General features: G+C 42.5%; 4 protein-coding genes and 2 long non-coding RNA genes across 9 annotated transcripts; 3 read left to right on the top strand and 3 right to left on the bottom strand.

Annotated features, from left to right (window-relative positions):
• Positions 1-289: 289 nt before the first annotated feature.
• On the bottom strand, positions 290-1,634 carry LOC122532402 (acyl-CoA-binding protein-like). The gene is made up of 3 exons (XM_043661158.1): positions 1,382-1,634; positions 1,099-1,213; positions 290-676 (listed from the first exon to the last, which is right to left on the bottom strand). Exons 1-3 carry the CDS (start codon positions 1,394-1,396, stop codon positions 537-539), a joined length of 270 nt encoding a protein of 89 aa, XP_043517093.1. The 5' UTR covers positions 1,397-1,634; the 3' UTR covers positions 290-536.
• Positions 1,635-2,240: 606 nt separating this feature from the next.
• On the top strand, positions 2,241-5,367 carry LOC122532397 (ran-binding protein 3). Of its 2 annotated transcripts, none has more exons than XM_043661150.1 (4): positions 2,241-2,333; positions 2,572-2,664; positions 2,897-3,744; positions 3,815-5,367. In XM_043661150.1, exons 1-4 carry the CDS (start codon positions 2,318-2,320, stop codon positions 4,124-4,126), a joined length of 1,269 nt encoding a protein of 422 aa, XP_043517085.1. In that variant the 5' UTR covers positions 2,241-2,317; the 3' UTR covers positions 4,127-5,367. The 2 variants fall into 2 exon arrangements, with proteins under 2 accessions (XP_043517085.1, XP_043517084.1); XM_043661149.1 differs by having other exon boundaries at positions 2,894-3,744.
• Positions 5,368-6,504: 1,137 nt separating this feature from the next.
• Positions 6,505-9,154, bottom strand: LOC122532407. The gene is made up of 3 exons (XR_006307502.1): positions 9,016-9,154; positions 8,427-8,907; positions 6,505-6,574 (listed from the first exon to the last, which is right to left on the bottom strand). It is a non-coding gene; the product is annotated as an uncharacterized LOC122532407 (long non-coding RNA).
• LOC122532400 (putative protein kinase C delta type homolog) lies at positions 6,572-18,339 on the top strand. Its single transcript, XM_043661156.1, has 6 exons — positions 6,572-6,878; positions 7,849-8,118; positions 8,344-8,375; positions 8,457-8,542; positions 9,154-9,283; positions 17,201-18,339. Exons 1-6 carry the CDS (start codon positions 6,754-6,756, stop codon positions 17,332-17,334), a joined length of 777 nt encoding a protein of 258 aa, XP_043517091.1. The 5' UTR covers positions 6,572-6,753; the 3' UTR covers positions 17,335-18,339.
• On the top strand, positions 9,960-22,495 carry LOC122532392 (mucin-17-like). 3 transcript variants are annotated; one of them, XM_043661134.1, is made up of 7 exons: positions 9,960-10,493; positions 12,708-14,687; positions 14,724-16,168; positions 18,346-18,479; positions 19,737-20,231; positions 21,073-21,327; positions 21,815-22,495. In XM_043661134.1, the coding sequence occupies exons 1-7, from the start codon at positions 10,411-10,413 to the stop codon at positions 22,019-22,021; spliced, it is 4,599 nt and encodes a 1,532-aa protein (XP_043517069.1). In that variant the 5' UTR covers positions 9,960-10,410; the 3' UTR covers positions 22,022-22,495. The 3 variants fall into 3 exon arrangements, with proteins under 3 accessions (XP_043517069.1, XP_043517070.1, XP_043517068.1); XM_043661135.1 differs by having other exon boundaries at positions 12,708-15,456; positions 15,505-16,168; XM_043661133.1 differs by having other exon boundaries at positions 12,708-16,168.
• LOC122532405 lies at positions 11,312-12,359 on the bottom strand. Its single transcript, XR_006307500.1, has 3 exons — positions 12,018-12,359; positions 11,456-11,679; positions 11,312-11,373 (listed from the first exon to the last, which is right to left on the bottom strand). It is a non-coding gene; the product is annotated as an uncharacterized LOC122532405 (long non-coding RNA).
• Positions 22,496-24,322: the final 1,827 nt, after the last annotated feature.

Genomic DNA, 24,322 nt, shown 5'->3' with positions numbered 1-24,322 from the left:
AAGTTCACCTACAAATTGAAATTCATACAAACAAGATAGTCGAGCAATGTAAAAGTTTTCAAAAACGGAGGGTAAAGTATCAATTTTTTTCCTTTTTTTAATATTTTCACCGTTATACGCTTCGATGTCGTATTAAAACTCGTGTATATGTATTCGAAAGATAAGTACGTTAACAGTTACATGTCGATGAGTGAATATAATGTATGTGTTGACTTTTCGCAAGTCAACAATATCGACGTTGTAAATAGTTAACCAGTGATAGTAAAATAAATTCAGCTACCATGAAAAGTTTGATTTATCAATTCAATATATCAATTCCTTTTCAATAACATAATTTCTTGTAACAATTTTTGTCTATACCCAGCATAGACAGTTAAATCATTTAAATATCAAGTATCAAAAAGATTAATTCAAGATGTATTCAAACATTTTTGCAACTACTGCACCCTGGTATTAAAGATGATAAATACATTGCATATTTATAATTGTATAAAAAAGATAAAATTTGGTAAAAGTGTGTATATAAATTTGTCGCATTATTTCTTCCCAATGATGGATATCAATTCTTCCACCTTCTGAATGTACTGTTCTTTTGCATCGTCTTGGTTCATGCCCTTCCTTTTGTCCCAAGCATCCCATTTAGCTTTACCTCTGAAATCTAATATGCCTGGCCTTGCTAAAAAAAAAAAAAAAAAATTGGAATCTCCCTTGAAAAGAATAATACTATTAATGTCACAAAATTGTCATTAGAATTCAACGAGTTTGAAATTGTACAAAAACATTTCATTATTCATTAAGTTTTTAAATTCAGTTTTTTGCATGTCTATTCTATATCATTTGTTGTGCAATTAGAATTGAAAATTAAGATCATAAAATAAAGTTAGAAAGTGGATTTCAATATTCTCAATAAATTCCAAATGACTTGTTGCATCAAGTGATTTATTCATATTACAAATTTAAAGGTTTAACTTCCTTCAAGATCCTTTCTAACTTATCGATGCAAATGGAATTTTCAACCAAAATATATTAAGCAATTTTAAACATAATGTCATTCAAAGTATATTAAGTAATCATAAACCATAATGGCCTTCTACATACTTGTGTTGCAATCTCCAACAGTAGCTTGCTTGTACAGTGAGTATAATTCAAGCAAGTCAGCATCCGAAGCTGGAGCACTTAATTCTTTCACCTCTTCTGCAGCTTTATTAAATCTCTTAAAAGAAAAAAAGAGTACAAAAATAGTTTCAATAGTCTTCGTTTCATGAGTTTATGTAAAAGTTCAAAGTACAAGGATTGAAGAAACTATTAACTAATTATGATAAAACATATAATTAGATGTAATATAATTTAAAATATGATAACCACAAAACTATTTACATACTTCGTCAAGAGACATTGTGCTTTGGTAACGAAACGATTGGAAAAATCTGGAACTTTAGAGAACTTTCCACTCGTATTATGGCACTGGTTCAAATCTACAAAACGTCGGCCTGGAACTACAATCGATTAACTTTCTCCCACTCCTGTACTACTCATGATATTTCGTATTTACATATGATACGAGATACTACCACGTCGCCAATAAACTTCATTAATAAAGAATTATTATTATGATGTCAGCAATATTTTAATTTAAATTTTTACATCATAACCTTGAGGTTTTCTGTGCAACATATTCTATATAATATTCTATATTTTATACTTATGGCGGGAAAACGTGTTCGAACATAACTAATGGCGATTGATGACACCATGATAAGAAGATAAGATGACATTAAGATAAGAAGAGAAACGATGCTGAGAAACTGAAATAATTGTCAAATATTATTATTTAAATTGAATCGAATTATAAAATTATGAAGAAAAAAAACAAACTTGCTTTTAAACGAAATAAAAAGATCAACGAGGACTTCGATGACCTCTCATAGTTGATAATGGTTTAAGTATATGCGTACGTAATATTAATATGTTACGAAATTTAAAAGAAAAAAAATAGAGTAATTAATTGAATGAATATTTAATAAACTACGATTGAAGATTAGTTAATAAACGTAAATGACCAATAAGTTCTTCGATAAACATTTCGAGTAGTACTTTTATTTAATTTTTGTAACGGCTTCATCTGGTCTTATTTCAATGAAACGAATCTTGTTGTAACAATGTAATTACGTTTCCAACGAAGAGAAATGTAATGATATTACGATGTAAAATATTCATGCGTACACATACACACATACACGTATGGATTATATGTGTAGATGTTTTTTATTTCCTAATAACATAACTAGATGGCGACATGATCACTTCCTCATGAAACATGGCGGACTGCAAGGGTGCGTTTGTGATTCCTTTCTTGTACGGTATACTAACGATAAATTCTGCACAATTGCAATAGTTGAAGATTCGTACGAAATCATCGTTTTTCTGTCGGCATTACCCACTTTTGTGAATTGCACGTCCTCCCGTATTCCTTTCTCCTTTTTCTCGGCAATATTTACTCTTTAAAGCAAGATTGACAAAGTAATTCTGTTTGGCACTCGTGTTAATTGTTTGTTTTTGAATTTCACACAGAGAACAAAGAAGAGACAAATCGACCATCCTATATTTTAAAAGTAGATCCACCGCAAGAGTCGTCGGGAGATTCACCAGAAAATTCTACTAGTGGTAAATAATATGCTGTATTATTTTTTTGTTTCAAGTGCTTCAACTTCATTATGGCTTTTCTCTATGAAGCTAGTAGTATATAATTGGAATGCTTTACATACGCTTGGTATCATGCTATGACAGAGTGTAATTTTTAATTAAAACCAACGACTCTTATTTCAAATTGCACGTGCTACGACACATGCATCAAGCTTCAGTTAAAGGGTTCACGAAGTTTGTATTGTTCCAGAAGAAATGGAGAGCACATCGACAGAGAACAATACCCAGGAATCACCGTCGAGTTCTACCAAACCAGTGTTAGCTGCTTCAAAGTTTGGAACGTCATTTGGGTGTAATGACTCTTTTAAAAACTTAGTTAAGAAAAAAAAGTCTTTCACGTTGTGGCCCTCTCAGTTGGGCACAGTGACGAACAATCAGCCCACCACTAAAATATATTTACAACCAGCCAAGTTTCAGAATCCGTTTGCAAAGATCTCAGATACGCTTGTAAACGAAAAAAATAAGGAAAAAGAAGAAGAAAGCAACAAAACGGAAACAAAAGAAGAGAAAAACAAAGAGGAAAAGGATAAAAGTGAGGAGAAGAATGATAAAAGTGTGGCAGAGGAAGCTAAAAGTGAAGTAAAGGAAATTAAGAGTGAGGAAACTAAGAAAGAGGACAAGCCAACGGAGGAAATAAAGTCTACTTTCCTAGTGCTGGGTACAAGCGCAAAGGACAGTGTAAATACTACGGTGGCGCCTTGTACTTCAGAACCAAATTTTGTCTTTGGTCAAAACCTACAGGAACGCGTTATGATCGCGAACGATGCGGAAAGCTCCGAGAAAACGAAAGGTGAAGACAAAAAGGAGAAGAAAGATGAAAGCACAAATGCAAACGGCTCGACGGAGCTTCTCTTTTCCAATGCGTCAGCGGCGTGTCGTACTACCTCAAAACCAGGACTAACATTAACCGAAGCAGCTCAAGAACTAGAAGAAGCAAATCGTGCTAATAAGAGGAAATACAGTCAAATAACACCGCTAACCGGCGAAGAGGGCGAAACGAACATCCTTCAGATAAACTGCAAGTTCTTTGCGTTCGATAAGGTTTGTATAAGAATTATTGTGGCTCATATAAGAATTGTTAGTCTAATGGTAAATGTCCGATTTTGTTCAGGCTAGTAGCGGCTGGCAGGAAAGAGGTAGAGGCACTTTAAGACTAAACGACCGCGATGAAGAATCTCGGCTGGTAGGACGTACGGCAGGGACCCAGAGATTAATTATGAACACGAAAGTGTGGCCGGGAATGACGGCAGAACGAGCAGCGCCGAAATCCTTGAGGTTAACTGCGATGGACGTTCAAGGAACTATCAGAATTTTCATTGTTCAAGCAGCGCCGAAGGAAGTGGAAGAGCTTCACAACTTGTTGCAACAGCGGCTGAAACGTGCTCAGGAACGCCAGCCTAAGAAACTAGCAACCGACCACTGACAACCAATCAGTCGTCCCTGCGACCTGTTCGCTAATTACCATCTAAATTTGCGCGACACAGAAGTTGCTAACACGTGAGACCAAGATTAGGGAAACTACGTTGAAGCTATCAGGCCCTATTTGTTTCTAGAATAATTTGTACACAATAGAACTGTGGCTATGATTTGCGCCTTTTCCCCCTGTTCTCAAGTTTTCAAAGCGGTACACTGATATTCGCAAACTGACAGACAGCGAAGACAAAGAAAAAAGAGGCGAGAAAATGAATCCTTTCTGATGTATATTTTTTAATCATTCCCAATTGATAACTCTTCTTTTACGTGGATTTCAAGCGTTTTTTAAAAGTAACTAGGAAAACCACTAGCTAGGGAATTTTGATAATAGCAAAATGCAAACACACACAAACACACACGTGCGCGAATACACACACAATCAGTCACGAAATCGCTCAATAGATTTAAATGAAGAGCGGTATTTTTTTTTCTTTAATTTTCTTTTTTTTTTCTTCTATTGATGAAAGTCTTTTTTGTAAGAATTACTTGGATTTTTATCGTAGAGATGTTCGTATCGATTTAGAATTCTCTATTTCTTACCTTCTATATATATAATATATATATATACATATAAATATAAATATATAAATATTGTAATTTTTAAGAAGATTACTGTTAGTTCCATTATTTAAGATGTAGATTCGCCGTAGGCGAAAGTAACAGCTCTGCACATGTTCATCGACGAGGAGACCCATACGGGATAGGTCCTAACGTGAGATTCTATCGCGAGCACAAATTGTTCCACGATCGAATCTGTAACTATTTGTTACTTCTCTACTGTACATAGCGCCGAAGACGATCGGACAGCTTCCTCGTTGTATTTTCGTGTGTGTATCATATGAAAAGGCTGTGTGCGAAGCGGCTTCTCTAATTTTCTTCAACGATATTTATCAACACGACGATCTTTCCACGAGAGGGATCTCTTTTCTTGTTCCACCAGAAAAAAAAGAATCAGTCACGAAAGTCCCTGTTGTAAAATGCAATGCGTATAGATAAAGAAACAGCAGAGATACTACTTAATACTTAAGACAAAGAGAAACGCTATTCACAATAATTAAAAAAAAAAAAAAAAAAAATGAATCATGGGGAAATCACCACTGTTTTGCCGTACTTGATACCTAAGGAAACAGAACTTATTGTACACATCGTTAATTATATGAAAAGAAATACAGTCGTTTGCATAAAACAAGACCATTGCGTTGGTATTTCTTTTTTTTTTTTTTATATATATATATATATATTGTCCATCATAGTCAAATTTGCCTAGAACTTTGCGCGAGCTTCTCTTCGTCTACAAACCTACTTTTCCCCAGCCTTGTCTGGAGATCTCTCATTGTTCTCTTCCAGACTGGAAAAACGCACCTGATCTCGCGTTTATTCTAATATTTCCCGCGCGCGGCGCTATCCGACACGATCCGATGGCGGGCGGCATTCAACAGGCTGATATTTATAGACTCGAGAGTTTCATGCAAAGCTACACAACGCGTTTTAGGCGTCAAAATCCAGTTCCTACGTTCGTCAACATCCATCCGATGATCCATAGGATTTCCAATTCCGATCGTGCGTATATTCCGCGGTATCCAAGTTACGTCCAGAAACCGGAAGAGCAGCACGGCACCCGGGGCATCGTGTGCAATCAGTCAAATCTGCCTGACTGACGTTTGAGCATCGTCAGTGCTACTTTCGATCGCGACACATTCCTGCTGTAACGATGCATCGCGCTGGGACCGAGAGGAATTGACGACGCATCAGCCGAGAGGAATTCGAAAGGAAGAGGCATCCTTTGCTTTCGTGACACACGGGCGTTAGTCATACTTCCATTTGAATCGAAAAAACGTACAGTCTTGGTCGAGGACGAGAAGAGACACGGTGCCCCGCTAATTATTTTCCCTTGGGGGGGAAGTTTCTGTGACAATCTCCTGGCAATTTCCTGTAAGCTGTCTTCATAATCGTACTCTGGAACTCTTGTCATCGCTAATGTTCAGTGTTAGTGGTAAGTGAAGCGCCATGAAGGTGGTACTGAGTCTGAGGAAGTCGATCGACTGTCAGAATTTATTCGCACGACGATCTGCCAAGATCTGTAAGAGAAAATCGATCCGGTGCGAATTGAACTCGTAGAAGAGAAACGGAATGAAGGATTAGAAGAATTGCTGCGTCTCTTGCTGGCTTAATTCAGCAAGGTCACAGTCACACCTATTTCTTTCTTCTTCAGAGAAGGGTAATTTCCATTGCAATTTCATGATGGTACAGTGAAATAAATAAATTCCGATTCAACCGGAAGCGATCGATGCCTTGCTCGTGGCGGACAGAGACGAAGATGTTGCTGGCCGTTGGACGAGAATTCTTCTGGCATTACGCGGCCGAGCGCTGTAGAATTCGAGCGTCACGAGGCGGGAAACTGAAAAGATAGCATCGACGATCCGGCACATGGTGATTCGGACACCGATTTACGAACGTTTTACGTGTCACCGACGTGTTGTTCTTCGGCGTTGAAGAATTTAAACGAGTCGTCACTCGATGACAAGGCAATTAGGCGTTGGACAGAAGAAGAGGAGAGTGAATCAGTGAATAGGGAAAATGATGTTCACCGGTGGTGCCCACGCGAAGAGGCGCAACGCCGGCGGTGGTTCCAGCCGGAGGACCTCCGCGGATCGTAGGAGCCCACAGACTGCTCGCGTGGCCGCGGACGGATACACTTACAGGTGAGACAGGTCCGGTAGATAAAGCTTGTCGACTGTTCAGTGTCGTTAATTAAATCCTTTTAAGGAATGATCATTTGTGATTAATCAAATTTGACACTCTTTAATCCCTTTGGCACTCCTTTGCCAGTTTTTATCACAGGAACTCTTAGATGTTGAGTCACACTTGATATTTTTAAACTGCCAGGAAAAAGAGAAATAATTGAAAAATAGTTTGGAGTACTAAAGGATTAATAGTTAACTACACAATTTCACAATTCTGTTGCGTTGTAATAAAAGGTGCATCATTGTCTATCTAGATATTAGATAAAATACTGTTATTTATTATGTTTCATGACGTAAGGAGGATGTTGATTGAAAATATCTTAACTTACCTAATTTCTTATTAATCCATGGTTTGAGTTGATAGTTAAATACAGTTTAGAATTTTGTTTTGTCACATAGAAGGTTTTATAGAGAAGGGAATATTAATTCACAGCCTGAAACATATATATGTATAATTTTTAGATATGAGAATTTTAAGAATTACTTACACGTGAAAGCTAAATTAGTTGCAAGTGTAGTTAACAACTTCTAAGTTATTCACGAGTTTAGAATATAACTCAAGTAGCTACAATAATATATATTATAAGTATGCCAGAGTATTTATATTAATTTTTCATATTAAAGGTTTCCATGTTCAAACTAATTATTGGAAATTAATTACAAGTGTAAAATTGACCCTGTGAAAATGAATTATAGTTGTTTAAAAGACACGAGTTGTGAAGAAACAAACTGATTTATATATCAGTTTTGGTCTGCATTGAAATATTGCATTCAAAAATTACTATTATATTAAAATTCGATTAAATTCAAATCATTGTTACCAAAAGTTTGACTGGTACAACATTAAATTGGATTTCTGTTTCATTGAGAAAGGGCAGTAAGTTGAAAGAAAACATAAAAAAAAAAAGATGGCGTGATACCATTCCAGAACCAGAATTCCAATACTGAATCCAACAGACCTACCACCGACAACATCCACGGGAAGAACGTACGTATACAAAACTAGGGTTCCTCGAAGGGATCTCGCGGTGGCAGCCTTGTCACCTCCTCCTGAAAAGACACACAACGTCGGTGGAGCAATTACGAAAAGAAGGGGCGCAGTGAAACAGAACAAGGTGCACGTGGTTCGAGGTCACAGGCTAGTCGCAAAATTCTTCAGACAACCGACCTTCTGTGCCTTCTGCAAGGATTTTCTCTGGTAAATTTCACAAACACACGTATGCAAGCAGAAGGGAGGGAAATAAATGCGCATGTTTCATCGAGAACGTTCACTGTCCGATGTGCTAACGATCAAATTGTCATAAAATTGCGGCAGCATTGACAGACATGCAGAAATAGTTGACGTTAATCGTAGCATCGGCCGGCTATTTCCCTCGAGTGCGGCGCGTTTCCTAATTAATCTGTGGTGTGCTCTTTGTCGCAGGGGATTCGGGAAGCAGGGATACCAGTGCCAAGGTAAATATTAAATCGCAGGCCGTGGTTTTTCTCGCTGTTACCACGTTGTACCTCTATTAATATTCCACTCCTGCGTTTCAGCCTGCCAAACGGCGGTGCACAAGAAGTGCCACGATAAATTGCTGACCAAGTGCCCGGAGAGTGGCAGAGAATCAGAGAACACGATAGTAAGTAAATACGTTCTGCTCGATCCTCCGAGAGATATGTTTTTGTTCCGAGAAAGGAAGAAACCTCGCTGAACGAAAGGCGCAAATTTCCTTCAGTATTCGTGAGAACGTTCAACGTAAACTATGCGAGGAAACTATGTTTGTTTATTTGCTCAGCGATGCATAGATCATCCAGAGGTTTTACCAGAGGATTTGGAAAAACAAGACTGTTTCTAACGTTACCTCGTACGTTAAAGTTGACGTCTATTTCTAAACGTTTGCAAACATTTGCAACGTGATGCAACGCAGAACTTTACCAAATTCTGAATATTCTCAGACAACTTCTCAGGCGGTTTAGTTTATCTATCAAGTTCAAATTTGTCCCACTAAAAGCAGATTATATAATTACATATTTTTTTGTAGTAGTTAATCACAAGTTTTTATATGTTCCCTCCCTTTCCGTAGTATGGAAACTTTATGAGAATATTTGATACCTATTTTTGTAAAAGGTGGTTACGTGGTTGTTCGTGGACTACCATCCTGTATCTGTTTATGCTATTTGTTGAAAGTAACGCAACACCCAATCCTACGCAAAAACCGTTCTAATTCTGTCAATACTTGTTCGGTGGCAGTACTTGAGGGAGCGTTTCAAGGTAGATGTACCTCACAGGTTTCGTCCTCACACGTTCATGTCACCGACCTTTTGTGACCATTGTGGTTCCATGTTGTATGGTTTGTTCCGACAAGGCCTCAGGTGTGATGGTAAGTAAAATTCCACATCCAAGTGACTTTCGTTTTTTAAATAGAATCGTCTCTCGTACGTGTATCCACTTCACCTTGATGCACCTTTGAACAGAACCGAATAGTATCGTCTCGTCTCGTTAATGGCGATTTAATGTGTCGTGAATTTTGCAAAGTTTAATTGTTATCATCATCGTGTTTCTAAAGTTAGTTTGCACGATTGATTCGAGACAGTGTACGTTGCCATTCGTCGGCTATTTCCAAGTTTCTCTGAACAAGCAACAATAGACACCGAGGGGAGGGGCGGGGAGAGTCGTTTGGCGCGGGTCTCGATGCTCGGAACACAAAACAACGCGAAACCGTGGCTCCGTTGACACATTAATGCGCGTTTTACACGGCTGCGGAGACAACCACGCACGAAATCGTCGCCTGGCAAACTTGGCGTGCATGTGCCCCGTGAGCGTATCACGATGTGTGATCGCACGTTCTTCGGTATTCCTTACAACCTTTCATCTTCCACGTTGTTGTTGCGTCTTTAACAGCATGATAACAAGGAGTGGCCTTAACCAATTCCAAGCTTTGCTGGATTCTCTCTGCTCTCTGCAGTTCATTGCATTTGCAATCTGCTGAAATGAAAGAAGAATTTTCAATAATTGCTTTCCCTTACCATATTTCCTTTTTTCGTGCATTGACAACTCTCGTGTGTAACCAGCTGCTCCGTCAAAGTGGAAAGTAGAAATGCATTTGACAATAAGCGCACACGCAGCCCAATCCTGTCTCTGACAATGAGTCACGTAAACGCTACAATTCCACAAATATTTGTAGGAAAGCAATGCCTGAGACTCTCTGTACGGGTTATTAGAGTCCAGCTAGTATAGTTAGACGCTAGGAAGCCTCATATACTAGACTTCTATTATTACACTGGGTCGCTGGCTTAGACTCAGTTGGTGTTGGCTCCCTGAACCGTGAGAACACCTGAGAGAACGCGTACGCCGGCGATCCGCACCGCGCTCAGTCGTCTTCGAGATCGTCGAACCGCTCGTGCCCGCTGCTCGCCACTTCCGTTTGTGCCTTTCTCTTCTCCGGATACCAGCCTCCCTTTTAACTGGCCTCTGTACACGTGAACTTAGTGGATAACACTCGCCACGATGCCCTACTACGGCGATGGTCTGCCCTATTATTACGGGGGACCGTTCTCCAATCACAGTTCTTTGATGACTGGCGCTCCACGGTAAGCCTTTTATTCTTCCCTTTCTTTCTGACTCTCCATGCGTTATATATTTCTTTATTTTCTTGCAAAAGCAAAGAAACCTGGTTAATTTTTGACATTGGAAGGTACCTTTGTTTTCTTGTAAATTTTTTTTTTTTTTTTTAGTAATCTCTTTTGACGCTGAAGGATTCGTTTATTTTTCTCACCAAAATCAGTTAATTTTTAACAGTCCTTTTTGCACCTAATGGTGAAACATTTTTCTTTTCCCTCCGTCGCCAGATCTCAGTTTAACATTTTTCACCAAGTTGTTTCATTTCTTTTAATAACGTGTATTTTTTTTCATTGGTAGCCATTTTTCTTGCTCCCTGTCTAAACAAGATCTTTGATATCATCACGTGACAGATACCAGGAAGCTTTTTAGCTACGATATGTTTCAAGTATAAATGTAGCGTAGACGTCATTGGAAGTTTTACTCGGTCTTTTGCACAATAGTTACAGAGGCGTTTCATTTTCTTTCTTTTTTTTTTTTTTCAAATAGTTAATCTTTTTTGTGTCATCCTCTGGCAAACGCGCGTTTCAAGTTTGATTGTATCTCCTCCCTTGTCCCTCTGCTCATACGAAAATAGCATTCCAAGAAGCGGTTCCTTTCTTCGCTTTCTTCCCTCGCTTTTCCTTCGCGAACCATTATTCTCGGTCGCGCGGAGTGACGTTCGTCGACGTGGAGGCTTCTCTTGACGGACAGTTACGTGAACGCAACATACCCGAGGAAGAATAAAAGCGAACCCGAAAATAGAAAGCACGTTTTTCTTAATTTTCTTTCCTCTTCTTTTTTTTTTTTCGAGCGAACCGACGGAGAAAGAGAACCGAATGGCCATAAAATGCCAAACACGTACACAGCTCACTGCAATTAGAATAGCTCTAGTTAGGCAAGTGGTAATCCCGAATTTTGGCAAGTAACAGATATGATATACAATCGGTCAAACCTTTAAGCTCATTAGCGAAACGCGGAGATGCCGATTAATTGAGATTGAGGGGCCGAGGTGTCGAGATAAATCAAAAAAGATTAGAAGGTGGCGGCGAGTATCAGGCATTTTAAAAATAGCCAACCAAGTGTCTGGACGTGCTAAAACTTTCCACGTGATAAAATTCCGTCGTACCCGTTGCACTGCCAAAAAATCCTCTAGTAAAATCCGCCACGCTCGTAACGCTGAAACGTTATGTTAATATGTTACGTTCATAAATAAGGGGCCATCAAAATTATACTTGCTCGAGAATTGTCAGACAGATTCCAGACAAGTTGCAGGTAAACTGCAACGTTCTTCTTTCTTTGCTTTCGTGCAAAGTCGTGTTCTTATATAAATAAAATTTCAGAGCCAACCTCGATGTATTTATGTTATTTTACATGTTACGCGCATCCACGAATTTCCTGCGAAAGTCCATCTGCAAGCAATGATTTCCTTTAAAAAAATAAAAAGCAACATTAATCGGTGGATAAATCAATGCCTCTTCTACGAAGTATCAAATTAATTTAAATATCTACAATACCGTCGTGTTTTCAAAGTGGAAAATTAGTTTCATAGCCGCTCCAACTCGAGAGGCTACGTGCGCTCAATTACAATTTGCTCGTCATCGATCGAACGCGCGCAATCATGAATCGAAGTCAATCATTCATGGCCACGGTTGAAGCCAAATTCAGCAGGCAACAATGTTCGTGATCCCTGCGATCCTCGCGTCGCGAGTCCACGGGGCATGTGGCATTCGGAGGCCGCGCAATCGGAAGCTTAACAGGTCGAGCTCGACGATTACGCGATCACGAAACACCGCTGATTCCTCATGCAACGCTGGCCAAACAAAAATGACTTGCTATTTTTTTCTTTTTTTTTTTTTTAGCTTAGAACACTTTCTTCGTCGTTTGACTCGTCACTTTAATCTCTTGCGCTGGAATGATCGTGCCAGGGCAATTCCCTCCGTTCAACCAGACCGAATAAATTTAAATTTATTGCTTCTCGATCATTTCTATCCAGCGATATCGTTACCGACGATAATATTTCGGTTACTCGTTACGGTCCGCAATCAGTTGCCGGCGCAAGCGTTTTACGTTTAAACGTAAAGCCAGCACGTTTCGAAGTTCATGACCTCGAAAACGTAACGTACGAAAACGACCGTCCAGAGAAGCATCCACGTTGGCCGGGTTGCCTGGACGAGACAGGGTTTTACGACTTGGTGGAATTGTAGACCGCTCCATTCGCCGTTGTCCCGATACTCGCCGCACCTGTCGACCATCTCCGAGTCCCCGTTGTCCAGCCTGCGTCGTTACTCGCCGGTGGCGGTGGTCAGCCGGCACAGGCGCGTCATCGACACCGCGGACATCGACGTCTCGACGCCGAGGATCCTCGGTCAGGAGAGCGGTGGTCACCAGAAGGGCCGGCTGCGTCGCGACAGGCCCACCATCAAGATCAGGAGCCAAGCGCTGAAGGACAATCCCGCGCTGCGCCAGCACAACGAGAGACACGAGAGGTCTGTGGGTGAGCTGCTGGTGGAGAAGTTCCTGATCAAGGACAAGAAACCCGACGAGACGGAGAAACTTGCAAGCTTGCAGCTGCTGCGTCAGGTCAGCGTGGACACGAGCGATGAGCAAGACAGCGACAAGGATCTGTCGCAACAGGCGAAGAGCAAGATCACAAGACGGTTCACGAGGCGGAGGTCGTCCGCGGACATTCAGTTGGATCCTGAACAGATAGAGAGGGAGGTGGCTTACGCTCAGGTCCAGGCGAAGGTGTTGGACACCCTGGTCGCCGAAGAGCAGGCTGAGATCGAGAACGAGGTTCGTAGGGGGACGTTGATAAGGAAAGGGGCCCCGCCCGGCGGGCCGAGGACCGTTCCCAGATTCTTCAGGAGCGACGGCGAGTCCGTGTCTCAAGGCGAGGAGGAGGCCAGCGCGCAGAAGGTGAGGAAGACGTTGAAGAAGGTGAAGAAGAAAAGGAGGACCACCGAGAAGCCTTCGCCGCCGATCGAGGAGGGTGAGAATCTGAGAGAACCCGGCTCCAGCAGCGACGTCTCCGCGGACGTTCAAACGAGCGAGAACGACGAGGAGGAGATCCGTAAGCGTTCTCAGATGTTCAAGGTCGAAGCCAGTAACAGCGTCGGTGACTTCTCTACCATTTGGGTGAACAGCCCTGCGGAGCAGTTTCGGGAGAGCGTGAAGATTCCTGTTCCCAAGAAATTACCAGCACGCAACGGGCAAGAGGTTAAGGAAGAGTCTGAGACGGAGGTGGTGTTACCTGTGAAGAGACCTTACGTGAAGGACACGTCGAGGAACAGCGTCTACTTCACGGTGAAAACGCCACCAGAGGCCACGAAGAACGACCCTCTGAACAATTTAGAAGTCGTCGCCGACAGAACGAAAGTGTCCCCGAAAGGTGAAATGATGGATCAGATCTCGTCTGCGGACACCACCGAGCCAGGATCTCCTAAAGACAAAACAGTCAGTCAGATCTTGTCTAAGAAAACGTTAGACTCTCCGAAAGAAAGTAAAGCGGGTGTCAAGGATACAAACCTGAAGAATGAAACCTCAAAGGATGAAACCGTGCCGAAACGGAAGAAAGAAACGATACAGAAGAAGCTGGAGTTTCTGGATGAAAGGTGCTCCCCGCAGTCCCCGGTGTCTTCCGTCGTCGATGCGCCGGCGAACACAAGGGTCAAAGAGACCAACGCGACGCTAACAAGCGATGACCTATTGGCGAGCGAAAGCAGCGCCAGTGGAGCGCTTCCATCGGTCGCGGACAGCCTGCCAAAAGCGTCTAAAATTAATACGGATGAAAATAATGCCGTAGAAGCGCCAAAGCGTACGTTGTTACGAGAACCGCAGTATCTGGCAAAGACGACGCCGACGAAAACCGAGGACGTCGTCTCTCCGTTGTCGGGGAGGAAGGTGGACAAAGCCGCGACCTTGGGGAACGCCTCCGCAGCGGGTGTCCGTGGTGAAACGGTGAACGTGGATCGGCCGAAGGATCTCGCGAAGAAAGGCGACTCGTCGACGAAAACTTCCTCGTCCATTGAGGACGCAAATAACAATCTCGCGAGCAAACCGACCTTGTCAGAGGGTAACGCGCAAAAGGCGGAAAAAGCTTCTGGAGGAATTGTCGAAAAGCGCGCGAAGGAGGATGTCAAGGATACAAAGGTGAAGGGGGTGTTCTCGAGTTTTGAGAAGATGGTGAAGAAAGAGGACGAGGAGATGCCCGTCAGCGTGACGACAACGAGAAAGACCGAGGCGAACAAATGCAACTTGCAGAGTGCGAACAAAGAGCCCAGAATCCCGTGGAGAACGAGAGCGGAGCAACCAACAGACTCGAAATCTTCGAAGCAATCAGCGCTGTCCGCCGATGAGATGGCGAGTACGCCGGCGGTGAACGGAAGCTTGTCTAAAAGCACGTCCAGCGAGTCTATTGACTTCTGGAGCGAGATCAAAGGGCCGGAGAGCCCGCAAGTGACGAAAGAAGTGAATCCCGACAAGGGATTCTGTTTCGCGGCTGGTACGAAGAGCTCGGTGCCGGGTCAGGCGGTCGAGGACCTCGCCGGCAGTCAGCTGGACAAGAAAAAACAGACTGATTCTAAAATAAGCGTCGCCGCTCCGCCGCCAGCTGAGCTCAGTAACATCCCCGTAATCGAGGAGGAGAATCCGTCGAAATCCGAGACCGAGCGGACAATATCCAGTAGCGAAGCGGCTCCGGCGAAGTTGGAATCTGACAAAGTTGACACGGCGCCAAAGAAGGGATTGAAGAAGAAGAAGAACCTGTCTGTAATCATCGATCCAATTCAGAATGCGTACTCGACGGTGAAGAGGACTCCCTTCAAGAGAGAAGATTCCACGGCGTCGACTGTTTCTTACAAATCAGTGACCAGCACCCCAGACACCTCTGTCCCGGCTTCCGAGGTCTCCACACCGGTCGCAGAGATCCCCGTGCCTGTGATAAACATCGAGGAGGCGTCCACCACGCCGATTAAACCCGACTCCGAGGCTCTGAACGAGGAGGACGAGCCCAAGACGCCGACCAACGATTGGCAGGACGTTAAACTGTCGAAGATCAGCAAGTGGGACAATCACAGTGACCTTTCGAACGTCGAGGCCGAGCAGGAGATCACCCCGGTGCCTTCCAAGGAGGTCAGCGTCGCTTGCAGCCCGGAGGACACCCCGGAATCGTCCAAAAAGAAGAAGATCGCCAGGAAGAAGAAAGCATCCACTACCAAGAAAAGTTCTACAAAGAAGGACAGCAACAAAGACAGCAAGGGATCCAAGAAGAGCTCTACCAAGAAGAGCTCCGCCAAGAAGACACCCGCCAAGAGCCAGGAAGCCCCGAAGCCTCCGGAGGCGAAGATCTCTGGCAAAGCCAGGCAAGAGAACAAGAACGCACCCGCCCCGAGGCCCATCGATCTCATCAGAATGTTTTACACCACACCGTCGGCGTTGCTAACCGCCACACCCAGGGACTTGTCGAAAGTTCGCCGCGCGAAAATCAAGAGGAGGAAACATCACTCCAGGACGCCGTCTGTGAGCAGCGACAGCACCGGAAGCACCACCAGCACAGCGACCACCGAGAGCAGCGGATCCATGGAGCTCGACGACGACCCGGAACACAAGAGGATGAACTCCACCAGGAGCAACGACTCCGGCTTCGACGGCTCGCCAAGGATATCCAGTACTTTTTTTCTCTCACTGCAATAATAATATTTTTTTTTTTTTTTAGATCGTTTGTCCCTGTTGTGCAATTTTAATCTTTGATTTCCTCCACTTTTACCAAACGTTGCCTCGGGACTCTGTTTTGCTTGAGAATTGCCAGATAGAATTCACGGAAATTCGCTGTCTTGCCAGTGTGTGTGGGTGGCGTGTTTACGGCCGGGGCAACATGTGCTGGTTTCAATATCTTCCTGCAACTCCTCTTCAATTCCTTTCGCCCGCTAAATGCACTAAACTCGTCGGCGATGATTGAAACCGGGATTTGGCAGCTCGCTAACCAGTTTCTGCATTGTTTTCTCACTTGTTTCTGTGCTTTCAATGACTAACACAGCGGCAGCATTCGCGCAGCTATTTTCTGCATGGAATTTTGGAATGATACAAAGTCAGGGTATCGGCTAGTTGCATAATCGTTCCACGTCCACGCGGATTCTCTGGTCCAACAGCATCTCCCGGTTGCAAAGCGCAAAGCCAGTCGTTCTTCGTCGTTGCATAAGGTCGTTGTCGCAGAGTCAACGACACCGTTCACCACGTTTGTTTACAGAAAGCACCGTAACCGTTGAAACGGTTTTCCCGATCGTTCTCGATAAATATACACACAACTGGCCGGTGGCGGGTCTCGCAAAATTTTCACGCAGAGACGTAAGTCGCGTTTTTCGTCAGATATAGCCAGCTATTGTTCAGACTCTTCTGATTAAGAAGCAACGTGCACCGTGTTACGCACGTTGCTTCGTGACTCTATTTATAAGACGTCGGTTTCACAACAATATTCTAGTCTTCATAGTGCAGCAGGCGAGTAGTTGACGCCGCGAACAAGAGTTTCGTGATAAATTTAGATGGGAACGACGATGAGTTTGATTAGATATCTAGTAGAGGATGAACAGCGCGGATGAACGTTGCTGTTCTCCGAGATGTTTCGCGCGACGGTGCATCAAAGTAGCAGGTACACGTAGCTGATAATCAAACGAATAACACGTGGAATCGTATTCGGAAATAGACTGTGACATGGCCTGTCACAAAAAGTGCGAGAAACTGACCGGGAACCTCTGCGGACTGAACCAGAAGCTCGTGGCGGAGGCCCTGCAGGCGCTCAAGAAAGGTGAGCTATCCGTTCCAACTCGTTACAAGTAGCAATCGACGAAGAAAAAGAAAAAAAAAAAAAAAAAAAGCCAAAGAGACTTCCCTCCTCTCCAAACGATATCTTCTTTTCCTCGTGCAATTTGATCTTGAGCGTTGGCCGTGCAGCGAGACTTGGCTGACCCAAGGTGCGCATTCGTCTGCGTTGCTATCATAAATCCATTCACTCCGGCCAGGTAGACGATACCATGATTTCAGCAAAATGGAGTTACATCACCGTTAAATCGGTCGCCGGTGCTTATACACTGTTACAATCCTCCTGTCTGTACCCTAATCCATCATTTGTGTCGCGTTGCTCGCGTCAGCTCTATTTTTGCGAAACGCTGGTCGGCCAACATCCAGCGTGCTCGCATTGCCAGACCCGGCAATCGACAATTAATGCGCTTATTAATCGAGATTTGACGAAACGTTCGGGTGACCAGAGACGTTCCTTGGCTCGGGGAGATCTCGGGAGAGAACCGTTCTCCTCCAACAAATAGAGAGCCTCGTTCAATAATAGTTGCTTGTTAAGCATCAGTAAGTATCTTTCACGTCTCGAACGAACAATTTTCATCAGCTGAGACTGCACTGCAAGTATTTCAATGTCGTTTATCTTATGGTTAACAAAAACGAGGCTACTAACCACGACTGGTGTACATTGGGTTGTGTGATTGGTTCGTTCGCCCCATAATGTTCACATTTCAGATCATTATAATTGAATTGTACAATAGAATTACATTCAATTACTTACTTCTTTCATGAGACAGTAAATTTTCAATTTTTATTACAATTCCGTTCCAATTTAGATATACAAGATTGTATATTAGTATTAACTATCTCAATGAACAAGATCCTCAAGCTTGAGATTGCTCAACTCATTTCAAACGAAATAATTGATTAAATAATAAAAGAAAAATTGAATTAAATGATCTTCTCTTCTAAAGAGGAGCAAACGAACTTATTACACAGTCCAGTAGATCTTTCAATTGGTTTTACCAATACATTATTTTTATTTCGACTTGGTAGCACCCTCGCAATCGTCGGACACCCAGAGGAACTCAGACTCCTCGGACCATTTCCCCAGTGGGAGGATTACACCACCGGCCACCAATCTTCCAAGATTCAAGAAGTACACGGTGACGGACTTCAATTTCCTAAAAGTAAGTGCGCCGCGCATGATTATCCATCGTCAACAGATTTTAGCCACGGCCGTCGTATTACGCGGCACGTGCAACATCCGAGCGTCTGCCAAAATTGAAAATTTCGCTGACGAAACGCTCGAATTATTCACTCGGAGATGATTGAGATCCTCGTCTGCATCTTCGGGCGAGCTTTCATCCATCAAAAGAGCTTGCATCAACGTTCCACCTCTAGAGATCTTCTTTACAGAAATCTGAAACAACAGAGCAATTTGTTTAGAATTTTATGGAATTTTATCTTTTGTTCTTGTTGTTGTTGTTGGAAGATTGAAATGATGTAGCGCGTGTAGCTTAAACAGAGAAGAGTTCCAAGAGGATTTTAGAGGGTTCGTTTGATGCGAGTTCCCTCCGACTTGTTTGCAGACGAGTTTCCTGTGAATTTATGAGCTACCTTGGCTCGTCGGAACGAAAGCCAACCCACGTCACGTGTACACCTGCGTCACGTGAGCTCGGCTTGATTCATGAGGTACGAATTAATCCAGGCAAGGAGGTGCGGACGTTCGATCCTCTATCTTACGATCGATTCAACGCGGTCACAATGCCAAAAAGCTTTAAGCGCTCCCATCGAAAGTAAACAGCGGTTCAACGTTTTAAAACACGCGCGTTTGGAGGGTGACAGGTTTTTCACGTCAGGTTTGCCCAGTCGCCAGTCAATGAGAAGATTTATAGGAGAGAAAGTTTAAAACGGACTTGATTTTGCAAAGGACCGCCACGCAAATAGACCCACCCGAATTAGCTGCACGCAACGGATTATTTTTAACGGGCCCGAGGTGCTCTCACGTGCGGCACTCTCGCTTTAGACGCGTGAACTTTCCACCGTGTGCCATTTTCACTCTACCAGACCTGGATTTCCATCTGGTAACAGAACCTTGCCTCACTTTTGAGGTACCACAGCCGGTTTAAAGCAATCATCATGGTCTAAGGATCTTAGTTTTAATTCCCGAGCTCTGCTGACACCCTAAAACCATTTTTGCGAATTAAAATCTGGATAGTTGAGTTACTTCTGGTAGACTTTAGTATACCTAGTCTCACATCTGATCTTCCATTCGATTTAAAAATTGATAATCTTGATTCTTCCATGTCTAATTTCAAATTACATCTTTCCCAATAATGCATTGATCTTCAGTGAACTGGAGAGCACCTGGAAAGGTTTGGGAATTAAAATCCTGATACCCAAGGTTTTTCTCAGAAGAGTTAATGCTCGTTGTTTTTCTCTAGGTTCTAGGAAAAGGCAGCTTTGGCAAGGTGTTGCTGGCGGAGCTACGGGGCACCGAGTGCGTTTACGCGATAAAGTGCCTGAAGAAGGACGTGGTTCTCGAAGACGACGACGTAGAATGCACCCTGATCGAGAGAAAGGTCTTGACCCTAGCCACGAGGCATCCGTACCTCTGTCACCTGTTTTGCACCTTCCAGACAGACTCCCATTTGTTCTTCGTGATGGAGTATCTGAACGGCGGCGACTTGATGTTTCACATTCAAAAATCGGGCCGTTTCCCGGAACCAAGAGCTCGGTTCTACGCGGCGGAGATCTGGTCCGGCTTGAACTTCTTGCACAAGAAGGGAATAGTGTACAGAGATTTGAAGTTGGACAATGTGCTGCTGGATTTCGAGGGGCACATCAGAATAGCCGATTTCGGCATGTGTAAACTGCAAATTTTCCTCGACAGAACCGCCGACACCTTCTGTGGCACGCCTGATTACATGGCTCCCGAGGTAAAGGATAACTGCAAATCAATAAAATTAATTCTCCGTTAACTACAAACCTAATAAAATAAATTCTCTGATAGCTACATACCTAATAAAATTAATTCTCTGATAGCTACAAACCTAATAAAATAAATTCCCTGATAACTACAAACCTATTAAAATTAATTCTCTGATAGCTACAAACCTAATAAAATAAATTCTCTGATAACTACAAACCTAATAAAATAAATTCTCTGATAGCTACAAACCTAATAAAATAAATTCTCTGATAACTACAAACCTAATAAAATAAATCCTCTGATAGCTACAAACCTAATAAAATAAATTCTCTGATAGCTAGAAACCTAATAAAATAAATTCTCTGATAGCTAGAAACCTAATAAAATAAATTCTCTGATAACTACAAACCTAATAAAATAAATTCCCTGATAACTAAAAATCTAATAAAATAAATTTTCTAATAACTACAAACCTAATAAAATAAATTCTAATACTGAATCATCTCACAACTGATGCAGTCACATTGTTCTTGTACACTAGATAATAAACGATTAATAACAAATTTTGTTATATTCTACAACATTCTCATAATTTACAGTATTGCATTAAATTTTCTTCTTTTAATTTAACCAAATTCCCTTTAGCAACACTCTCAAAAAAAAAAAAAAAATTCACACATACTTATTATGGATGGACTCAGTGGAATTGTTTAATCCAATTCGAATTAACGTTGCTCGAAGAAGGTCCGGGGTTCCAAAATTAAGACACTAAAAGCAACGCTCAAACAGCCGCGATTCGTTGGTCTCTTTAAATTAACCGCAGCCCAACTTCTGTTTCCGCATTGCAGATCATAAAGGGACTGAAATACAATCAGGCGGTGGACTGGTGGTCGTACGGCGTGCTTCTGTACGAGATGCTCACGGGACAGTCGCCATTCTCCGGCTGCGACGAAGATGAGCTATTTTGGAGTATATGCAACGAAAGGCCGTTTATACCTCGTTACCTGAGCCAAGATTCCAGCGACATATTGATCGCCCTTCTGGAGAAGGACTCTGGCAAAAGGCTGGCTGGTCATGAAATCGCGACGCACTCCTTCTTTGAAGTAATTAATAATCCTACAAAACAAATTCCTGTTAACATATTGATGATCCTTATATAGCTCTGTATTGTAAACCGGCGAAACTTCATTTTATTGAAGAATAGTAGTATCACTGTACGTGATGTTAGATTACAAAAATTTTAATTCCATTTTGCACCAAATTCCACATTGAAATCAATGATGAGATTTAGCTAAAAAGATTCCAGACGTAACCAACATAAAATATAAAAATTAGAGTTGTAATCTTTGATGCTAGTTAAGAGTTAAGTCTGTCTCATCTCATCAATGATGAGATTTAACTAAAAAGATTCCAGACGTAACCAATATAAAATATAAAAATTAGAGTTGTAATCTTGCTAGTTAAGAGTTAAGTCTTAAATGTAGTTAAATCTCTATATAAATAATTGTACCACAATGGTTGTCAATATGCTAACGAAAACAGATAAAGATTGTCAATCAATTGAATAATTGATCGCTTTCGTTTTCCCAGTCGTTGCAGTGGGACAGGTTGGAAAGAAGGCAGTTAGAACCACCTTTCAAGCCGGCCCTGGACCACACTCTGGACACGAGGTACTTCGACACAGCGTTCACCGCTGAGAGGCCACGACTGACTCCTGTACCTGATCAGATCCTCACCTCCATGGACCAGGGTGTCTTCCGTGGATTCTCCTACACGAATCCAAACGCAACAGACTGAAGAAACCGCGAAGAACCACCACGTGCGCACGACTTCGCAGCTTTGCACGTTGATCTGTCATTCAACGTGATGTTCTTTGTCTTACGATGTTGATGGTCCTGATGATTGGATGCCTGAAGGTTGATTCGAACGATATGAACATAAGTTGGTCACACTCGTTTCGAGTTGGAGGCTGCACGTTACTCGGAGGTCTATCAGGACGGACTGAGTTGACTGAGACTCAATCAGGTCATTGAGCGCGACGTCATATTCGTCGAAGAAGAGGTTCTAGCGAGCGATTCCAGCAAGAGTCGAATGTTCCTGAATCGCTTCCGGTGATAAACATTAGGTTTTTATAATGTAGAGGCTGTACTCCGTTGATAGAACTACTTAGATTAGCCATCCGTGGAACTCGAACGAGATGTCACTGTTCACAGGCTCTGATTTCGTTTTGATGCCACGTTTCGTTTCTTTTCTTTTCTTTTCTTTTTTTTTTTTTTTNCTTTTTTTTTTTTTTTTTTTTTTTTCTTCCGAAAGGGAGGCGACAGCCTGGAAAGTTCTATCGACGTTTGTCAAATGAGAATTGAACGTTTCAAATAAAGGAATGGACAACGACATCCCTTAAACGACAACATTATTGCAACGAGGAGAACGGACCAGAATATTTTAGGCGGAGGGCATCGTAATCCGGAGAACCGGAAGACGCTCGCAGACCTCTAATTGCACCGCGTTCCCGCGTTTATTCTAAACCTCTAGCGTTACACCGCGGTCAGGTTATTAATACTCCCGCGTGGCTCATTACTTTGGCCACGATAAATACTCGTCTCGAGCGTCTTCCACCCACAGACGATTGCCCTCCCTCTTCCTCTCTTTGCCTCTCGTTTCTTTCTTTCTTTCTTTCTTTTTCTAAAAGGACCGCGTTTTCCTCTCGTTTTCGTCCCTTTTCGCTCGTTTGCTCGATTCTCTTTCATGAATCCTACGCCTTTCATGCTCCTCCTCCCCCTCCTCTATCCATTTTTCCTCCTTCGCTCATCTTTTTTTTCTATTTCCATCCTGTCTACCGTGCACACTTCTCCCCCTCCCTTGCACGTTTTCTCCTCTTCGCTTCTCGGATCGCACACTTGGCTCCACTGACTAGACGCTAACTTTAGCACACCGTGGAATTGGCAGAGCATCGCGACTTGGCGCAACGCAAGTCGAAACGCAAGCTGAAGAAGAAGAAGGCTCCAGGACACTTCGCATAGATACCTGCAACACGATCAATTTATTTCTAGGGTGCTCGTCAACTTGACTTGATCGTCAAGTGGGCCATCGGGTTTGCGCTGTTGCAACCTCGTTTAATTTAATTTTAAACTAATAATAATAACCGTATCGAGCACCGATTCGACGCATTTCGTCGCTTGAAGATTTGACGATTCGTACGATCCTCTATCTCTATCTCGTCGTGCGAACGAAAGTTTGTTGCTTCCTGTTTATCATTCGAATTGTTCGACTAGAATCGGCAAGCTCGTTTTGAAGTTTTAATGAGAAAGATCAAACGCGACGTGACGCTAGTTAAGACTGCGGATTTTTGTAAAAGGACGGAATTTAGACATGCGAATTCGCATTTTTATAAACAAAATTCGGAAAGAGAAACTCTACAAATAAATAAAATTTGAAAAAACAAACGATTCTGTAAATAAACATATCCACTACCATTACACAAAATACTGTTTCACGTATCTTTTGCATGTCAAATGCATTTATGTGCATTGCTGCACCTTCAAACTTCACACAAACTTCACACAAATGCGCGGTCTGGTGATAACAATCAGAATGATTATTAAGGTTAATACCAAAAGAAATGGAGGGAAAAGAACACTAACTGAGAGACCCATTAACCGGCTAATTGATTCAATTGGATCATTCCGACACGGATGGTGCGTTAAGGGGTCGCATCTAGCAATTAATTATCATCTAAAAAAAAAAAAAAAAACGCCAGCCTCGATTGAAACTGGAAGTAAACTCGAAAACTTTGCTCTCACTTCGAAAAACCTAAATAAATAAAATAAACCTCTTCTTCTTTCACGAAGAAGTCGTAAAGAATCCAATCGTTGATAAATTGTCAGTTTGAAAGGTATTTAACGAAGACTGCAACGCAGATTACGTGGAAGTGAGAGGTCGGAGAACGAAGAACGATGGAAGGTGTACGCACGCAGTTCCGCGAAACGGAGATCGAATCAGCTAGAGTGGAAGGGAACGAAACGAGAGAGAGAGAGAGAGAGAGAGAGAGAGAGAAAGAGAGAGAGAGAGAGAGAGGGGCTCGAGAAATTGAAACGAGGA

This window comes from Frieseomelitta varia, unplaced genomic scaffold, assembly GCF_011392965.1.
Source record: "Frieseomelitta varia isolate USP_RPSP 00005682 unplaced genomic scaffold, Fvar_1.2 scaffold_454, whole genome shotgun sequence".
NCBI classification, from domain to species: domain Eukaryota; kingdom Metazoa; phylum Arthropoda; class Insecta; order Hymenoptera; family Apidae; genus Frieseomelitta; species Frieseomelitta varia.
The sequence above is the reverse complement of the archived record's forward strand: the minus strand, read 5'-3'. Positions and strand labels throughout refer to the sequence as shown.